General features: G+C 46.1%; 1 protein-coding gene across 4 annotated transcripts in view; it reads left to right on the top strand.

The window, feature by feature from the left end:
• Asic2 (acid sensing ion channel subunit 2) overlaps window positions 1-18,333 on the top strand; it is a 1,077,316-nt gene that overhangs the window by 1,004,459 nt on the left and 54,524 nt on the right. For all 4 annotated transcript variants that reach the window (XM_042282490.2, XM_006990057.4, XM_076542983.1 and 1 more), the window contains exon 3: window positions 1,751-1,878. In XM_042282490.2, the coding sequence (XP_042138424.1) occupies window positions 1,751-1,878 (128 nt within the window). The remainder of the gene's footprint in view (window positions 1-1,750; window positions 1,879-18,333) is intronic.

Raw genomic sequence — 18,333 nt, 5'->3', positions numbered from 1 at the left:
GGCTGTACAGGTTTGTACTTCAGAACCTCATCTGTAAAATGATGCAATCCCTGTGGTGCCTGCTCCGCTCCACCAGTCATGAGCACTACTTACCGAGAAGCCAGGCTCCACCTCTCCAGTCACGGCCAAGGGCCATTTCTCCCACCCAAGCCATCAGGGTGGCCTCTGCTCTGGGTGCCCATCCCTTGAAGTTCAGAAGAGGCAGGCATTCAAGCAAGCCCTGTGTTTTCGTTTCTAATTCTACACACTGTTTTTCTCTTCCTGACATTCTCATCTCCTGTTCATGGCCCAGGAAAGAATTTAGTAAATAAAATATAAGAGCTTCAGAGACTCTATCCAGGAGGCTGGGTGGGAGCTTGGTAAGGGATGTTACTCATCTCATAATCACCTTTTACAAATACAGTGACTGAGACAGGGGTTAGCCTAATTGACTTGACTTAGATTCACGTTCCAGCTGTAACAGAACCAACACAATTTTTTTTTTTTAAATTCTAAGGTCACAGGCTGGAGAGATGGCTCATTGGTTAAAAGCACACACTGCTCTTCCAGAGGAAGAGCACCCAGCACCCACAGCATGTAATTTACAATCTCCTTCAACTCCAGCTCCTCTGGTTTCTGTAAACATCTGCATTCATGTGCACATACCGCACACATACACACACACACACCTTAAAATAATAAAAATAAATCTTTTTAGAAAATTTTAGACAGGCGTAGTGGTACACACCTTTCATCCCAGCACTTGGAAGGCTAAGGCAGGTGAATCTCTGTGAGTTTGAGACCAGCCTGGTCTATATAATGAGTTCCGGCACAGCCAAAGCTCCATAGTGAGACCTTGTCTCAGATAGATAGATAGATAGATAGATAGATAGATAGATAGATAGATAGATAGATAGATAGATAAAATAAAGATAAAAAGTTCTAAGGTCCTGGGCTAGGGAGATGAGTCAGTAGGTAAAGTACTATGCATGAGTTCAATTACCCAGAACCCATGTGAAAAAGCTGGATATGGTGGTATGCACCTGTAATCCCAGCACTTGTGGCTTAAAATCGCTTAGAGACAGGTGGATCTCAGGGGCTATCCAGCCTAGCAGAAATACTGAGCAGCAGGTTCAGTGAGAGATACTGTCTCAAAATAGTAATGGGTGGTGGTAGTGGTGATGATGATGATGATGATGATGATGATGATGATGATGATGATATAAAAAAAACTGATAAAGATATCCTGATTTCAGCCTCTGGCCTCCACAGGCTCCCACATGGCTGAGCCACTTACACACATATAATACACAACACACACACACACACACACACACACACACACACACACACTTTCTAAAGTCTTTCATAGGCTTATAAAACCAAGACTGTCCACAAGGATACTCTGTGTTGCTTTTGGAGGCTCTGAAGGGAAATCCATGCTCTGGCTCTTTCCAACTTCTGGAAACTTCATCCATCTCTTAGCTGGTGACACCTCTGCCCTCTTTAGCGCCAGAAGCATGGCCTCTAGGCTTTCTTTCTCTAACTCTGGTCCCTGCCCCCTCTCACGAGGACACAATGCAGGTTACCCTCTGTCTCAAGATCCTCCACTGTCCAGATGTGGAAAGCCACAGGCTCAGGGTTCAGTGCTGCAGATATGGAACCATTATTCCTACCACACCTTTAGTGTTCCCGAGAGCTGCCCAGCCCCAGAGACCCATGAGCACCCGCTGTCCCTGACCCGCGGCTCTGTCCACGTTTGTTCTTTCAGAGGAGACAACGTTTGAAGCAGGAGTGAAGGTCCAGATCCACAGTCAGTCAGAGCCGCCTTTCATCCAAGAGCTGGGCTTTGGGGTGGCTCCGGGGTTCCAGACCTTCGTGGCCACACAAGAGCAGAGGGTAAGTTCCCCATGCTCCCCAGATCATGGGTCCTCAGGTTACTCCAGCTACCTCAGAAGCATGCAGAGGAGAAATGAGAAAATACTAAGGGAATGTCTTCTCCAGTGCTCCAGAACCTTCTGTTGACTCCCAAAGTCACCTGTGCAAGAAATGTAACTTACTTTTTTGTTTGACTGAATGGTTGAGTTTTCTTTTTCTTCCCCCAGAACATTCTACCACTCCTTTTGTTAGTTAGTTAGTTAGTTAGTTAGTTAGTTAGTTAGTTAGTTTTTGCCAGTGAATGTTAAAACAAACCGCTAAGCCAAGTTTGACAGTCTGATCATTTGTATTAAGGAAATTCATAGTAGCCAACAAGGGAGAAGGGATGGAGCAGCCGCTAGCCCTCCCTACCTAGGAAGAGTGAAGCCTCTTCTGTGGGCTTCCCGCCCACCCTTTGATGTAGCCCTGGGCAGAGCCCTACCCAGCCAGGGGGATCTGCAGAGAAGCAGGGCTGGCACCATTCATGTCGAAAGTGGTTTTTAACATCTCAGAAGGGAGAGCTCAGACTCTCAGTAGGGAGGCAGTCTCAAAGCCCAACAGCCAGAGACAAGCATGATTTTTCTCCAACTTCCTGGATGTTTGCTGTTTGCTTTGCCTGGGGCAAGAGGGAGTCCCCAGCCAGGTCACCCAAGACAGCTTACGGGTGAGACGGAGTAGTGTGTGGTGGGAGGCTCCTGCTGCCTTCTGTGAGAGAGGGAAAAATGGTTACAGAGCGTAAAGATGAAGCCACACCACTCAGCCCATCGTGCTATTAGAGTTCGACTCTGCTATTAGAGTGTTTCGCCTGGTGCCGATCACAGCTCTTTAGCCACATTATAAAGTGATACTCTGAATTAAAAACTGGCTTTAGATCTGTCAATAAACTAGCTAAGATTTTTAAGTTTCTGAGGAAGTGTTAGTACTGCCCACCTCATACATGCTCTATTCTGTGCACACGCCTGGTCAGTTGGTTTAGGCCAAGGTCAGCCTCCACTGCAGTGTGTGGCAGGGATGGTAGTTTTGGGTCAGGGGCATGGATTCTGGACTCAACAGCCCCCAGAGATGGAGATAAGTGGTGTGGGGGCAAAGAAAGACCCAAGATGGACAGCTGGGCCAAGGTTTGGGTTGAGGATGTGACAATCAAGAAGAGTGAAAATCTGGATTGTCCAGTATAGGCAGACAGACAGAAAGACAGACAGGCAGCCTGAGAGAGCCTGAAGCCTAAGCTCTTAGCCTCAGTGGGCTCCTGGATCCTGCCAGATGTAAACAGAGCCACATTTTCATCAGCAGTATTCTTCTATAATAGAGCCAAGAGTCCAGGGTAAATGGCCCTCAGCTTGGGTTTGTGCAGAGATCATTGGGAGTTAGAGAGTTGACGAGGAAAGGTGATGGAAAGGACTTGAGCAGAGTCAGAGACGTGAAAAACTGTAGAAACCCAAACCGGGTGTGGTCCATGTGAAATCCATCAGGGCATGCTCCCAGTGCTGACAGAAGTGGGGTTCCTCTCCCCAAAAAGAGCCTGGGAGACTGGTCCCCATCCATCCTCTGGGGTACATAAACTGAAAGGTTTGTTCTTTTGACAGCACTTTGCCTTCTTCAGAGTGACCCCTTCAAGGGGATGGGGGGAGGGCTAGAGCTGCCCTGAGGATATAGCCATGACCTGTCAGAAACTGGGTCAGTGTTAGTTCGAGCCTTACAGAGGTCGAGATGGAGAGCCAGTGAAGAGGCTGGGATGTGGGCAAGGAGAGCTCTCGCAGCATTCCTTTGTATGGGGGGAGCAAGACCACAAGGCTTTAAAGAGCCAAGCATGGGTTAGACCAATAGATGTGCCGGGGAGTTCTTGGATGCTGAAGAGGATGATTGTGACTTGTCCAAAGCGAATCTGATGTTGTGGTCTGCTGGATGTACCTACCAAGACAGCCCTCTGGGGTCTACCTTGCTCATGTGCAGAGCAAGTGTGCTGTGCTCCTCAGCAGGTGAGCCATAACTTCTTTCTCCACTAGCAAAGGTTGGAGAGGAGAGCGTGCGTGCGCGCATGCATGGGTGGAGGCTGTTCTTCAGCAGACTGAGAGACATGGTTAGGCTTCCTCTGCTCATTTCTTCCAGAGACATGGAAGAAAATTCTAGGCTGGGTGGGAAGTTGGAGCAGATGATGCCTAAGAAGCTTAAGTCAGTGTTTCTCTTGCCAAGACGAGACAGAGGGGCTCCCCATGGTGAGCAGGATGAAGAGAAACCTATTTGCAGCGTCCAAGGGCAGAGCGGCTGTTTGTGCTGCAGAGTACTGATGGCGAGTCAGCCTCATTCATTTCCGTATTTCTCTGCTTATTATAACTAATAACAAGATATTTGTTAAACATTTTACAGTCTTCAATGCATTTCCGCATCATCTCGTTTCATCATTTCATTCATATTAATAGAGAAATACAAAAACACATCCCAGAGCTAAATCTAATAATACATTATGTTTACATGTATAGAAAAGAGCATATTCACAGGAAATAAGACTTGAAGGAAATAAGCCAAAATACCCACAGTGGGGCAATTATGAATGATTCATTTTCTTTTCCAGCTTTTCGTGTCTTTTATAACGTGGCTTTGTTTTATTTATTTGTTCAGCAAATATTTGTTGAGCAGCTACTGGGGAGGAGGGAGCAGCAGGGGGAGGGGTAATGTGCCAAAAATACAGACCCAGTTTCTGCTCCCCTAGAAGCTACAGGTGGGTGTTGGTTTTAACAAAGGGGGGAAGAAATCCTGTCAGGCCAAGTATAGCTTGGTGATTGACCCTCAGCTGTACATCTTTGTTCTACCAAAGGGACCCTGGTGCTCAAACATTGAATGTCATAGACGGCATGATTCTTTTCTCATTTTCTCATTTCAAAATGAGCTTTTCTCATTTTGTCATTGACAAAACGGGAGGTTCATTTGGGGAATTAATTGGGTCTCCCATGACAACGGGAAGTGATCCTCTTTCTTGATAAGTACTTACTCTGTGGCTCATCGGGGAAATATGGTGGCTGTGTTGCCCTCAATCCAAGATGCTGTTACCTTAACCCAAAGTGCCAGGAAACCTTGCAAGTAGGCCAGAGGTGACAAGACAGTGGAACAGAAAGCCCATTCCTGGAAGGTCAGTATGATTCACACGAGGAAAATTGACTCCAGAGTAGGGGCCTTTAAATGGCTCTTGTGACTGGGAGGAACCAGTGCTCAGAGTCGGAAAGTCCTCTCATATAGTAAAAATCCTCCCACCCACACATAACTACACACATGCTTTAGTATTTATTTATTTATATTGTAATCACAAAAGAGCATGCTCTTTGGCTAAATGCCGAAGCAAAGATTGCTTTTCTAAATGTGCATTTGCCTTAAACCCAATTAAACTAAGGTATGTCCCTACCTGAAAAATGCTCCCTTGGGTAGCTGGCGGGGAGGGCCTGTAATAACTATCCCAGAGCCTCTACCACCAGAGACAGGCAATGGGGTTCTATCCTGGGAGCAGATATACAACTCTGGTGACTGAGTAAGCCCATGTGAAAGTACCATGCTATCAAACCATGTCCAGCGCTGGCCTCACAGGCAGACACCCTGACAACAACTTTAGGCCGTGGCTAATTCTGGTGTGGTTGACAGTCAAGTTTTCCTATCAGAAAGCTCTCACCTTTCCTCTTTGCTTTAGTATTTAGCTATGTTTCCAGCATATGGAGGGAAACCCTTTGAGGATCATAAGAAACATTATCCTCCTCCACCCCCAAAATAAAAAGACCCAGCTGCTGGGTGGGAGGTGCCTACCTCTGGCTGATGACAGCTCTTGTGGAGCCTCTGAATTCAACTTCCCGTGTGCCTTTCAAAAGAGAAGACTCATTTGTCAACCTGACAGCCAGCCCATGGTCTTAGTATCCGCTTCACCGTCCCCATTAGAAAGGGAGGCTTGGCCAGCTGTATTTCCCCTAGTCTCTCAAGGCGGTAGAGAGGATTTATTGTACATGTCCTCAGTGACTTCTAAACCACCGAAGCTGGAGCTGGATCCAGTTCCAGCCCCTGAGGCTTGGGAGAGTTCCAGAAGGGGAGACAGCTTGGTGTGTGGCTACTCCCCGTACATCCTCAGGGTACATTGTTTCCCACAAGTAGACTGAAAATAAGAATCAATTAAGCATCTACCAGCTTAGCTACTTAATCACTATTACCGTGCATCCCCCAAAGTAGAAATATCTCTGGATTTCCCCCTAGGTTTTCAACATTTTTTCTGTACGATATGAGCTTGTTTTTCTCAAGATGGAGTTAATGGCAGGGAATGAGGGAGGGGTGAGAAGGACCTCTTAAAGGAATTGTTGATGAGCTGTGATGAGCTAGGTACCATGTCCAGCTGTGTTGGAAGACTCCCCAAAAAGTCATATAAAATGTGCCCATTTATTATAGATAAATATCATTTTGTGTGTGTGCCCCTGCCTCAGCCCTGCCGTCTCTCCCTCTTATCTTCTTCCTGAAGAGTCTGCCATGCTTGTTTGGGCGGATTCTTTCACTTCCTTTTCAAGTCCAGTGCACCACAGAAACTTCCCTTCAGCAAGGTTGACCACGAAATCTTTGACTGAACCCCACCTTTGTTAATAAGGTTAATGCTCAGGATGTGTGTATGTGTGTGTGTGTGTGTGTGTGTGTGTGTGTGTGTGTGTGTGTGTGTGTGTGCTGCATGCATATGTACATGGGCACACTCGTGTTCACATGTAGAGGCCAGAGGTCCATGTTAGGCATCTTCCTCTCACTCTACACCTTATTATTTTTTGAGACAGGGTCTCTTACTGAATCTGGAGCTCACTGATTGGCTAGGCTGATGGGACAGTGGGCCCATAGGATCCTCCCAGTACTAGGATTACAAGCATCAGCTATAAAGTCCAGCTTTTTACATGGGTTCTGGGAATCTAAACTCTGGTTCTCATGCTTAAGCCGTCTCCCCAACCCCTCCTCCTCAGTCTTTGTCCCGTCTTGGTTCTCGTGTGGATGTGGATGGATGGTCAAACCTTCCCTGTCACACTCCTGACCACCCTGTACCTCCTTTCCACCTCTTCTGCCTTCTTGGCCTTGGGCCTCTTCATAAACAATTCATGCCTTGTTCACCCTTACATGTTGGGCACTCCAGGATATCTACACTGGAGGATATTCCATATATTCCTAAGTGAGTTCACCCTTTTCTATGATTCCCACTCTGCCACCCTTGGACCAGATCAGATGTCTCTCCTGAAGTCCAGACCCAATGATGCAAGGGTCGTTCTTCACCGAAGTTCCGTGGATATTGCCCTAGGATTCCTATAGCGACCTCCCTTTAATGACCTCTCCTTAGATTTTATAGACAACGTCCTTGGAGTCCTATGGCCTCAAATCAACAGCCCCAACTATGTCTTCCCATGTCTCCAAGTTGACACCCCAAGTTGTTGTTCTCCCTAGATTCTCCAACCCTGTAAATGGCCTGAGGACAAATCCCCATTTGCTAGATAGACCACCTTGTAACTCATTGTCCTCGTCTGTAAACTAGGGATAATGATGGCTCCTACCTCACTAAGTGAGTTCATACGCACAACGTCTCTAGAATAACTCTTAGTACATGGTAAATGCCCAATAACTGCTAGCTAGTACTATCCCCATTCCAGGTACAATTTCAATTCAAGATTTCACAATTCCACTTGGGTAAGAAACACAGAGCTGCCTTGCTGGGTCCCCCTCTTGCCCATCCTGAACCTATCCAGTCCACCCCTTGCATTGGTATGATCATTGTAAAGTACATGTGTCAGCACCTCCCTCCCTCCCCCTTCCAGCCCGCCCCCTTCCCAGAACTATCTCCCCCCACTCACCCCACCTCCCACACGATGCACCACCACGTACCTTTCACTGTGTGTTACCCGAGTGTCACACCCTCTCTCCCCTCTCCTGCTCATTTCTCCGGGCCTGATTTCCTCCTTGGACAGAGGCAGAGGGGAGGAGGCCCGGTGTCTATTGATTCACCTACTTTATCTTACTCCGGAGACAAGTTAATAAATCAGAACCTTCCTTGGTCGGGTCTTGCCGGCCAGGCCCGTATTATCTTTTGATTCATGAGCAGCTTGCCATCTGAACTCTCAAATGCACAGTGTTTGGTTTCTGAGGTTGTTTGGTTTTTGGTTTTGGGTTTTGTTTTTGTTTTTTTAATAAGAAAATCTGTACAGGACACTTCCACACATAGGTCAAAAGCTGTATCGTCTTTCCTGGCCAACTGGGAAGGTGAAATCTTAATCACAAACAAATCTCTTAGAGATGCCAACCACGGTGAATGAAAGAATAGGAACAGCGCACTGGTTCCCACACTCCCTTGGCAGAGGCAGAGGAGAGGGGACCTGAAAAGACATCTTTTTCTTGCCTCCCTCCCCTCCTCCTGCATGCTTGAAAACCACTTACTGAGTTTTGTTTTGTTTTGTTTTTGCTATCAGGGCTGGAAGAGTCCCTGGATTTGTTTATGTTGTGACAACCAAGCTGGACAGCTCCAGTAATCATTCCCTGTGCACTGGTAAATCTTAGTGTTCCTCTGCTAGAGTGGTCCGCCCCCAAAGCACCTCCGGGCTCCCACCTGCTAAAATGCCACCCCCTCATCCCCTCACAGCAGCAGCAGCAGCAAACTGGCTCTCATTATAAATGTATCTAATCAAATAAGCTGTGTGCGTGTCTTGCTCCGCCCAACGAAAGAACGCTCTTTGAAGACCAGGCTTCCACAGCAACAAGACCAGAGCCCAAAACTGTAAACTGATAAATGAATGGACAACAGAGCTAAGCAATACTGCTTCCATAGTTGTTCTGAGCCCTGCAGGTTCCTCTCATGGGGGGCAAAAGTCATTCTGAAATAAAAGTCATCACTCTTGAGATTATGTGCTCCATGTGTTAAGATAGATCTCAGGAGCTAGGCAGTGGTGGCACGCATCTTTCATCTGCCTCCTAGCACTCAGGGTTTAGGGGATATTCTGCTTTTGCTCCGTGCTCAGGGCAGGAGAGGAGCACAGAGCATAGAAAACAGGCATAGAATGAGGCCTCCTCTGTGCTGTTGAGGAAGGACCTCAGCTCAGCAAACATGAATGGACCTTTACAGCAGTCTAGGGTAAGGCAAAGAGGAGGCACGGAGAGGTTTGACCCAGCAAGCGCATAGCATCTCCCTAAAGAGCAACAGGTACTGTTTGAGGGCCTGGACCACCAGGGATGTGGGAAAGCTCAGCAGCCAGAGCCTGGGGGCTGCTTCTGATTTCCCCACAAAAATCTTAGCAAATGCTGACTGCAGAACACCAAAGAATGGGGGGGGGGGAGCCCTGTAGCACCCTCACTTAGAGAGAGGGGTGATTCTGGCCTTGGCATCTTTCCTCACAGTCTGCTCTCCTTTAGTGTTGGTTTCCGTCTTGCCTGGCACTCTGGGGGACACAAGAGCAGAGACTAAAGGTGACACCAGGAAAGGCCGACGGCTGGTGAGAGCTGCAGAAGGGTCAAGAAAAAAAAATAATAACAGTGTAGTACTGATCATCAAGGGGCTGCCTCTTCTCTCCTCCCCTCCTCTCTCTCCACCCCTCCTCTATGGCTTCACCCCTACTTGCCCAAAGCTGGAGGTGTCTGGGCACTCTCCTTTAGACTGGGCAGAGCAACCTGCAGTGATGATCTCTGATCTAGTTTAGTCATTCCATATGACGTTCTTTCCCCTTTTGTTACTTCGTTATCATTTCCCAGAAATCTCTCTGTCACAGGAAGTCTCTAATATCCTCCCAGCATCTCATCGCAGCTCCTCAACTGGAAGCCACCACAGCCAGCTCCATTATTCCTGTTCTTAGCCTCTCAGGACACCTGTGTGACAGTCAGACAGAGAGCACCAGACAACCAGATCACAATGGCTTGGGGAGACAGGCTTCCCTGGGCCCACCTGACCATCGAGGAAACTAAGGTTTGGTAGTGGACAGATGCAATCTGAAGCCAGACCCCTCACCTTCTCATGCCTGGGCTCTGTCCGCCACCCCTCCCGTGTTTCGAACACTCCAAGTAGACAGGACTCCTGAGAGACAAGAGGACATAATGTCATTGGTTAAGAACTCATTTCAGAGCTGCGTGCTTCTTTCTTATTGTTTAACATGCATGTGTTTGTGTGTGTGTATGTGTTATATATGCATGTCTGTGCACACATATGTGGAGGTGTGCTTGCCCGTGTGTCTATACCTTCGGAGGTCAGAAGTCAACTTCTGTTGCTGTTCACCTTGTGTTTGAGACAATGTCTTTCACAAAACGTGAAGCTCCCTGATTCAGCTAGCAAGCCTCTCCAGGCCTACGATTCAGGGACACGCCATGCCACCACACCTATTTGTATGTGGGTTCTAGAATCCAAATTCAGAGCCTCACACTGGGCAACAGCCACTTTCCCTACGGAGCGATCTCCCCAGCTCAGTGCGCATCTCTTTCCAATGCCTGCTTCTCTTGGAAGGCACCAATGCCTTATTTTACCAACTCCTAAGAAGCTACACCACTTCCTGGTGAGTGACATTGTTGTTTGTGCCCTCATTTCTGGTTTTCGCCCACCAGGCTTACCCTTTCTCCAACTGATCGTGGTCAGTCACTGCTGAAATCTTTAAAGGAAGTACTTTTGATCCAAACCCAATAGCAACAGTCAAAGCACAGGATCATGCCTTACGCACCAGGCATGCAGCTCCCAGGAGCCCACCCGAGATGGTGGTTATTGTAGCTTAGCTTTCCTGTATCTCTTCTAACAGAAAGCTGGATTACTCATCCTCTTCCCGGTGGGCCAATGAACGTGCCGTTTCAGATGAGAAATGAAAACTATGCAGGAAAGAAGTTGGCTCAGAATAGGCAAGAGGCTTCCCTTACAATCCAAACTCCACCCATAACTGTCTAGGCAGCCATGAGCAAGTCAGTATCACTTTGGAATTCAGGTTGATTCTCTGTCAAAGAGACTAGTAATGTGATGGATGATCTTACTTGGCTCCTGAGAGAATCAGGTTTGGTAATACTCATGCAAGTCCTTCAGTTGTAAAATGTCTTCCCTCCTCTCCCAGATGGGGAGGCCATTGCATGTAGTAGTTTTATACACCTTATTTGAATGTGCTCTTGGCCTTGGGATGGTATGGAAATTAGAATTGTATCTGGAAGATTTAGGCTTGTTGGTACTAGTGATGGAGTCCCTGACTTTTTCTTCCAGACAAGGGAGAGTGAGATATGAATCTCCTCTCTCACTTCAGTCAACAAAGACAATATTTGGAAAACAATTTTTAGGCTCTGAGTTTCTGGTAACAAAAGTGACCCCAGAGAAATGAAAAATAAGAAAGTGAACCCTATGATTGTCCTAGATTTTGGCTTTGAGTGTTTCCAGGCTCCACTGCAGGGTGAAGAGACCCAGATGGCACCTGGTAACTGCACCACCAAAGGGTGTGGAGCTGAGAGGCCAAATATCAAAGAAGAGATGGAACACCAAAGATGAGCTCCTTGAGAAGGCAGCAGGCTCCTGATGGGGCACACATGAGAAAACTGCTCAGACACACAGGAGAAAGACCTGAGGGGATCAGGGGAGACAGTTTCCAGCCGTCACATGAAGCTGGGCACTGTGCCCAGCAGTCACATTTCTACCAACCAAACTGGAGGTCCTCATAATCCAAAGGACGCTGGCTAAAGGGTCCACCAGGGTCTCACATCAGTAATGCAGAATAGTCAGCCCTAAATGAAGCACTATTCTGGTTCAAATCTTACAGCCAAAGCCCAAAAGATCAAACTATTTCCAAGTAACTTCAATATGTTTCAGAAAAATTCTCAAGAATATTTATAGTATACAAAAATAACCAATATGCAAATGTAGTAAACTCCATATAGTCTGGCATCCAGTCAACTATTACCAGGCATACAAAGAAGCAGGAAAAATACCTGCAACGGGAGAATGATCTTTCAGTATAAAACAACCCACAGCTAACAAATAGAAACGGCCAAGGGGGTGGGGGTGGGGATGATGGCTGAGTGGGTAAAAAAAATACTTGCTGCACAAACCTGAGGACCTGAGTTCACATCCTCAGAACCACGGAAATGCTGGGTGTGTAGCTGAAGTGTCTGTAACCCCAGCACTCCTAGTGGGAGATGGGAGGTAGAGACATGGAGAACCCCTAGAAGCTTGCAGGCCAGCTAGCCCAGCATACACAGCAGAAAAAAAAAAAGCAAAGAAAACAAAGATATCCTCCAGGAAACAAGGTGGAAGACAAGGGCAGACACTCTGACCTCCACATGGGCACCATGCACTGTGGCATATACATACTCTCAAACACACACACACACACACACACACACACAGAGAGAGAGAGAGAGAGAGAGAGAGAGAGAGAGAGAGAAACCCATCTACATACAGACACAAGGAGTTGGCCAAAAAGACGAGCCTATTTATTCAAAATACAAACATAGAATATATATGTATATACATGGAGAGTTATTCGTTTATAAAAATAAAATTGTGTTCATAAATTATACGTATTTAAAAGCCCAAGTTTAACTTACATGGTAAAAATCACAGTGCTTGAGACTGAAAACACACTGAAGGGGATTACCAGCAAATGAGGCATCACAGAGAAAGACTGAGAAATACAGATGCAACAGAGAAAAAAGGAGTTTTTTAATGAAGACTACCAGTTAACTGTGGAACAACTTCAAGTGGCTGATTAATGTGTTTTTAGAGTCACAGGAAACACAGAAAAATTGATGAAACGATGGCCAATCCTTTCCAAATTTGATGAAGTATATAAACCCTTAGATAACTTCAGACCTCCTCACAAGAACTGGAGAAAACTATACCAAAATTGTCCAAGACCATCATAAGAAGAAACATCTTAAGGGCATCCAGGAAAACAGACACGTTACAGACAGGAAAAAGAATAAGGATGGCGGTCGATTTCTGGATGTACAGCAAGTGAGGAGAGATCGGAGTAAACTCGGCAAGGAGCTGACTTGAGGAGGGGGCAGAAATCTGCCAATCTAGAATTCTATACCCTATGAAAATATCTTCCGAAAGGAAATCAAAGATTGTAAGACATACAAAAGCCAAAGAAGCTGCCGATCTAACTATAGCAGATGCATCTTCAGCAGCTCTGCATGCCAAACGGTTTTCCTCCGAGTGAAAAGAAAATGACACCAGATGGAAACACGGACTCGCCCGGAGGGAGTGAAGACCAGCAGAAACTGTGGTAAATAGAGAGAACGCCTTCTTACTATTTAAACGTGCTTAAAGAGAATTAAAAGCCTAGATAACAATACTGTTTTACAAAGCTTATAATGTATGTTCGATCAAAATGGGTGCCAACCGTAACGTAAAGGCCAAGAGGAAGATACAGGGAAATCCTAATCCAGGCTTTTTACTAATCCAAGCTGTGCTATGACCAGTGACTTTGATGATAGACTTATGGAGAACCACAAACAACCAACATGTCAGAAAAACACATTATAGCTGCTTATTCAACGAAGGATAGAATGGAACCAGAAAAGAAGTCAACTGTTGTTAAACACATGGTTATGAGGGCATGAGACTCCATTGGGTAGAGTGCTTACCTGGCATACATGAGGCTGTAGTGTGGATCCTGGGCACCATATAAAGCAGATGTGGTGGTGCACACCTGTAAAACCTGTAACGGGGAGTAGACGCAGGAAGATCAGAAGTTCAAAGTCATCCTTGAGACTTAAGATGTTTGATGACTTGTCAAGAAAGAAGGAAGGAGGGAGGGAGGGAGGGAGGGAGGGAGGGAGGGAGGGAGGGGGGAGGGAGGGAGGGAGGGAGGAAGGAAGGAAGGAAGGAAGGAAGGAAGGAAGGAAGGAAGGAAGGAAGGAAGGAAGGAAGGAAGGAAGGAAGAGCAAACCAGCCTGTGTTCTATTAGCCCAATAGAAGCCAGAGGTTTGGGAGAGAGGAATCAAAAACAAATAAGATTGATAAAATACATCTAACAAAATGACAAAAAATACAACATATCAGTAATCGCATCAAATGCAAGTGATATGAAGATGAAAATTAACAAGTATATTTTCAGACTGAATGAAAAATCCAAGTCCTCAGTATATATTAGTTGTTAAAACATCTATTTTCTATGTAAAAATACAGAGTTTAATGGAAAGAAGAGAGGGCAGGGCATGGTGATACACACTGTAATCCCAGTACCAAGAAGGTCAAAACAAGAAGATCCTGAGTTTCAGACAAGTTTGGGCTGCATAAAGAGAACTTGTCTCAAAAAATACATATACATGTATACATAGAATTATATATATATATACACACATATGTAATTTTTAAATAGGGAAACTAGCTAGGGCTAGGGCTCAGTCTTTAAAGTACTTGTCCTATACGCATGAGGACCCGGTTTCAATCCCCCAGAAGCCATATATAAAAGCTGGCATGGTAGTGTGTGCCTGTGATCTCTGCTCTGGAGAGGAAGCTGTGAAGCAGGTGGATCCCTGGAGCGGCTGGCCAGCCTCGCCTAATCTGCAGCACCAAGTTAGTTAGAGATCCTGTCTCAAAAACAAACAAACAAACAACAAGAAAGCAGATGACTTCTAAGTACAACAACCAAGATTGTCCTCTGACTTCCATGTGCATACACCCACTGTGCACCCACACACACACACACACACACACACACACACACACACACACACACACACGCACAGTAGGGAAATAGGAGCTGAAGAGAGGGCTCAGTGTTGAAGAACACTTGTTGTTCTTGCAGAGGACCCGAGTTCAGTTCCCGGCACCCATATGACAGCTCACAGTCATCTGTAACTCCAGTTCCGGGGATCCTATGTCCTCTTCTGACTTTCCTGGGCACAGTGTCATACATCACCCCCAAGTCACACATGTAGGGTACACACATACATGCAAACAAAATACACATATACATAAAAAGTAAATCTTAAAAATTTAGGGGAATATGTACAATATTTATACTACTCAAGAAGTGACTCTACCAGCTCAAACTAAGTAAATTTTCAGAGCAACCAGGAACAAAGAGGATAATTTCATAATGATAACAAGGTCAATTCATAGAGAAGCTGTTACCATCCTAAACATTCACACACCTACCAGCAAAGCTACAAAATATCTGAAGCAAAAACGGACAGGACAGGAGGGGAAAAAAATTAGTTGAGCTGGGCAGTGGGTGGCACACGCCTTAAATCCCAGCACTCGGGAGGCAGAGGAAGGTGGATCTTTGTGAGTTTGAGGCCAGCCTGGGCTACAGAGTGAGTTCCAGGAAAGGCACAAAGCTACACAAAGAAACCCTGCCTTGAAAACAACAACAACAGCAAAAAATTAGTTGAGATATTAATTGATCCAGGCATGGTGGCTCAAGCCTATGATCTTAGCACTCATGAGGCAGTTCCAGGCCAGCCTGGGCTACATCATAAGTTCCAGGCCAGCCTGGGCTAACATGTGAGTCCTTCTTTCAAAAACCCAAAATTAATAAATATCTTTCTTTCAGTAATAAGACAGGGACTTAGGTGATGGTTCAGCAGATAAAATGCTTGCCACTCAAGTATAAGGAACAGAATTCAGATGCCCAGCACCCACATGAAAGATGGACAAGCATGGTCCAACTTATAATCTGGGATCTCAGGAGGTAGAGACAAGGCATTCTGTGAGCTCTGGACTCAGAGAGAGACCCTCCCTCAGTACATAAAGTGAGAACAATCAAAGAAGACACCCAATGTTAACTTCTGACCTAAACACACATACACACACACACACACACACACACACACACACACACACACACACACACCTGTACACACGTGCCACTATACATGCAAACACACATATCCACTCATACCACATATACATACACAGGTAAAATAAAAGGTAGGTCAGGTCGACAGATCAGCAAGGACACAGAGATATGAGCAGCATGGAAGTTGATTGATGGACACCCACCCAACATTAGTTACTTTACTGTTTTCTATTGCTGTGATAAAATCCCGTGCCCAGAACGACTTACAGAAGGAAGGGTTTATCCAGGGCTTACAGTTCCAGAGAGATAGGAGTCTGTCACCATCAAGGTGAGATGCATGGGATCAGGAAGTCAGGTAGGCAGGCCTGGTACAAGAGCAGCCACTGATAGCTTAAATTCTGATCCACAAGCAGAAGACAGAACACACACAGGGGATGGCAGAAGTCTTTTGAAACCCCAAAGCCAGACTCCGGTGACATACCTCTTTCGAAAAGGCTAAACTGCCTCATTCTTCCCAAACAGTTCCATCAGCTGGGGACCAAGCATTCAAACTTTTGAGTCTATGCTCATTCAAACTGCTATCCCACGTGACAACTGCAGCATACACATCCCGTTAGTATACTCGGAACATTTACCATGGGCCATCAAACAAGCCTCAATAAGCGTGAAATGATTCGAGTAGTACAAAATAAGTTCTGATCATAATGGAATTAATTTAGAAATCAATAACAGAAAGATGCCTAGAAAATCCCCAACTACTTAGAGGCAATGTAACACACTTCTAAATAATCCATGAACCAAAGAAAAAAATTAAATGTGAAATTAAAAGCATTTTGAGGAGAATAAAACGAAAACCCATCATGTGGAATTCTGAGGAGACTATTGGAATTTCACCAAGGGGCAAGTGTATAGAATCAAGAAATTTGTTAGGAAAACAGGGAAAGTCCCAAGTCAATGGCTGAGGCAGAAGGACAGCTGTAAGTTCAAGCCAGGCTGAGCAAATGATGCTATCTCAAAAAAAAAAAATGAATAAACAAAACTAAGAACAAATCAAACCGAAACAAAGGGAGAAATAAGACTGTGCTAGAAGGCTGCAGTAGAAACAGGAAAGCAACAGAGAGGGATTTTCAAGAAAAAAGTGTTGCTAGCTCCAGCACCGTGTGAGCTGAACTTGGGACAATAGAGGTCGGCGTGGCGCCTGTTCAAGGATGGCATGGAAATTCATTAATTGCCCCATATTCTTTCCAAGAAGAAGAAAAAGAAGACAAGGAGGGAGAAAAGAAAGAGAGAGGAGGAGGAAGAAACATGATAACCTCCCGCCAGAATGGCGGAGGAAAAGGAGAAAACAAATTGAGCAATACTGAGGATGAGAGTATCGACATGGAAGAGTCTATAGATGGACAGAGGCCAGTAAGAGAAATTCACTAATGACGGTGCCAACGAGTTCACAGTGGAAGGTCTGGTGTGGGGCTAGGACTGCTTAGAATTCTCCCTTGTGTCCTTCCTGCAGCTTCTAGGGGCTAAGTCCAGAGTGCTCCACCATCCTGTTTGTCCCAGACCGAGGCATCTCCTGAGAAATTCTGGGCTCTTGAGTCTGGTCACTGTGGGCCTTCACCCACCTTGTACTTCTTCTTTCCTTTCAACCAAGAGTGTCACTCAAAAGCCACAGAAGATCTCACTTGCCAGGTTTGACCCAGCTCTTGCATTCTCTGGGAGGCCTGAGCAGCCAAGGATCTCTGTGTGACCACTCTGTTCTGGCCCCTGAAGCTCATAGGCCAGGTCTTACATGGCACCCTGTCTCTGGGGCCTCAAGCAGAAACTGCATCTAATTAGTCTTCTCTTTGAGCCCCGGCTGCTATTTGGGATCCCCAGGTTCTCAGCAAGGATGCTCGAGGAGAAGTTAATGAACTGATTCCCACCCAGCAGGGAGGACTTTGAAGGTGTAAGTGCCTTGCCCTGGTCCACCTTCCCACATTGCTAATGAGGCTCCCCTGCCTCTCTCTCCCCCACTCCTGACCCTTGGAGCCTTTGGATGCTAGGCAAGCACTTTACTACTGAGCTATATTCCCAGCCTAAATTCTCTCTGTACATGCACATGCACATGTGTGTGTGTGAGTGTGTGTGTATGTGTGTATATGTACTTATGTATATGCACACAAAACTGTGTGCACATTCATGTAGAAGCCAGATTTCAAGTGTCTTCTTTAATTGTTCTCCAGCTGATTTTTTTTAAGACAAGGTCTCCCTGAGCCTGGAGCTCACTGCTTCTGCTGGGCTGTCTGGCCAGTGAGTTCCAGGGATCCTTCTGTCTCTGCTCTCCCAGGGCTTACATCGCAGACCCACACATAACCATCCCTAGCTGTTACGGTGGTGCTGGGGATCCAAACTCATGCTTGCGTGGCAAGCACCTCACTGGCTGAGCCATCTCCTGGCCTCTTTCTCTTCTTTCTAAAGCTTGTTGTCCCTGTCCTTGCCTATCCTAATGGAAGACCTGAGCAGATATCTTTGGAGTAATTGAAGCCTTCCATACAGTCAGATTCCACAAGCATCCCTGTCCCTGCCCCATCCGACCCCAAGCACCCTTGGTTGCTCCTCACTGTCTCCAGAATAGTGTGGCTCCATGATTCCAGTGTTGAAGGCCTCTGTGATCTGGAGGTAGGCTACCATGGAGTTTTCAGATAGAACCCACACTGCATCT

This window comes from Peromyscus maniculatus, chromosome 8, assembly GCF_049852395.1.
Source record: "Peromyscus maniculatus bairdii isolate BWxNUB_F1_BW_parent chromosome 8, HU_Pman_BW_mat_3.1, whole genome shotgun sequence".
Taxonomy (NCBI): Eukaryota; Metazoa; Chordata; class Mammalia; order Rodentia; family Cricetidae; genus Peromyscus; species Peromyscus maniculatus.
The sequence above is the reverse complement of the archived record's forward strand: the minus strand, read 5'-3'. Positions and strand labels throughout refer to the sequence as shown.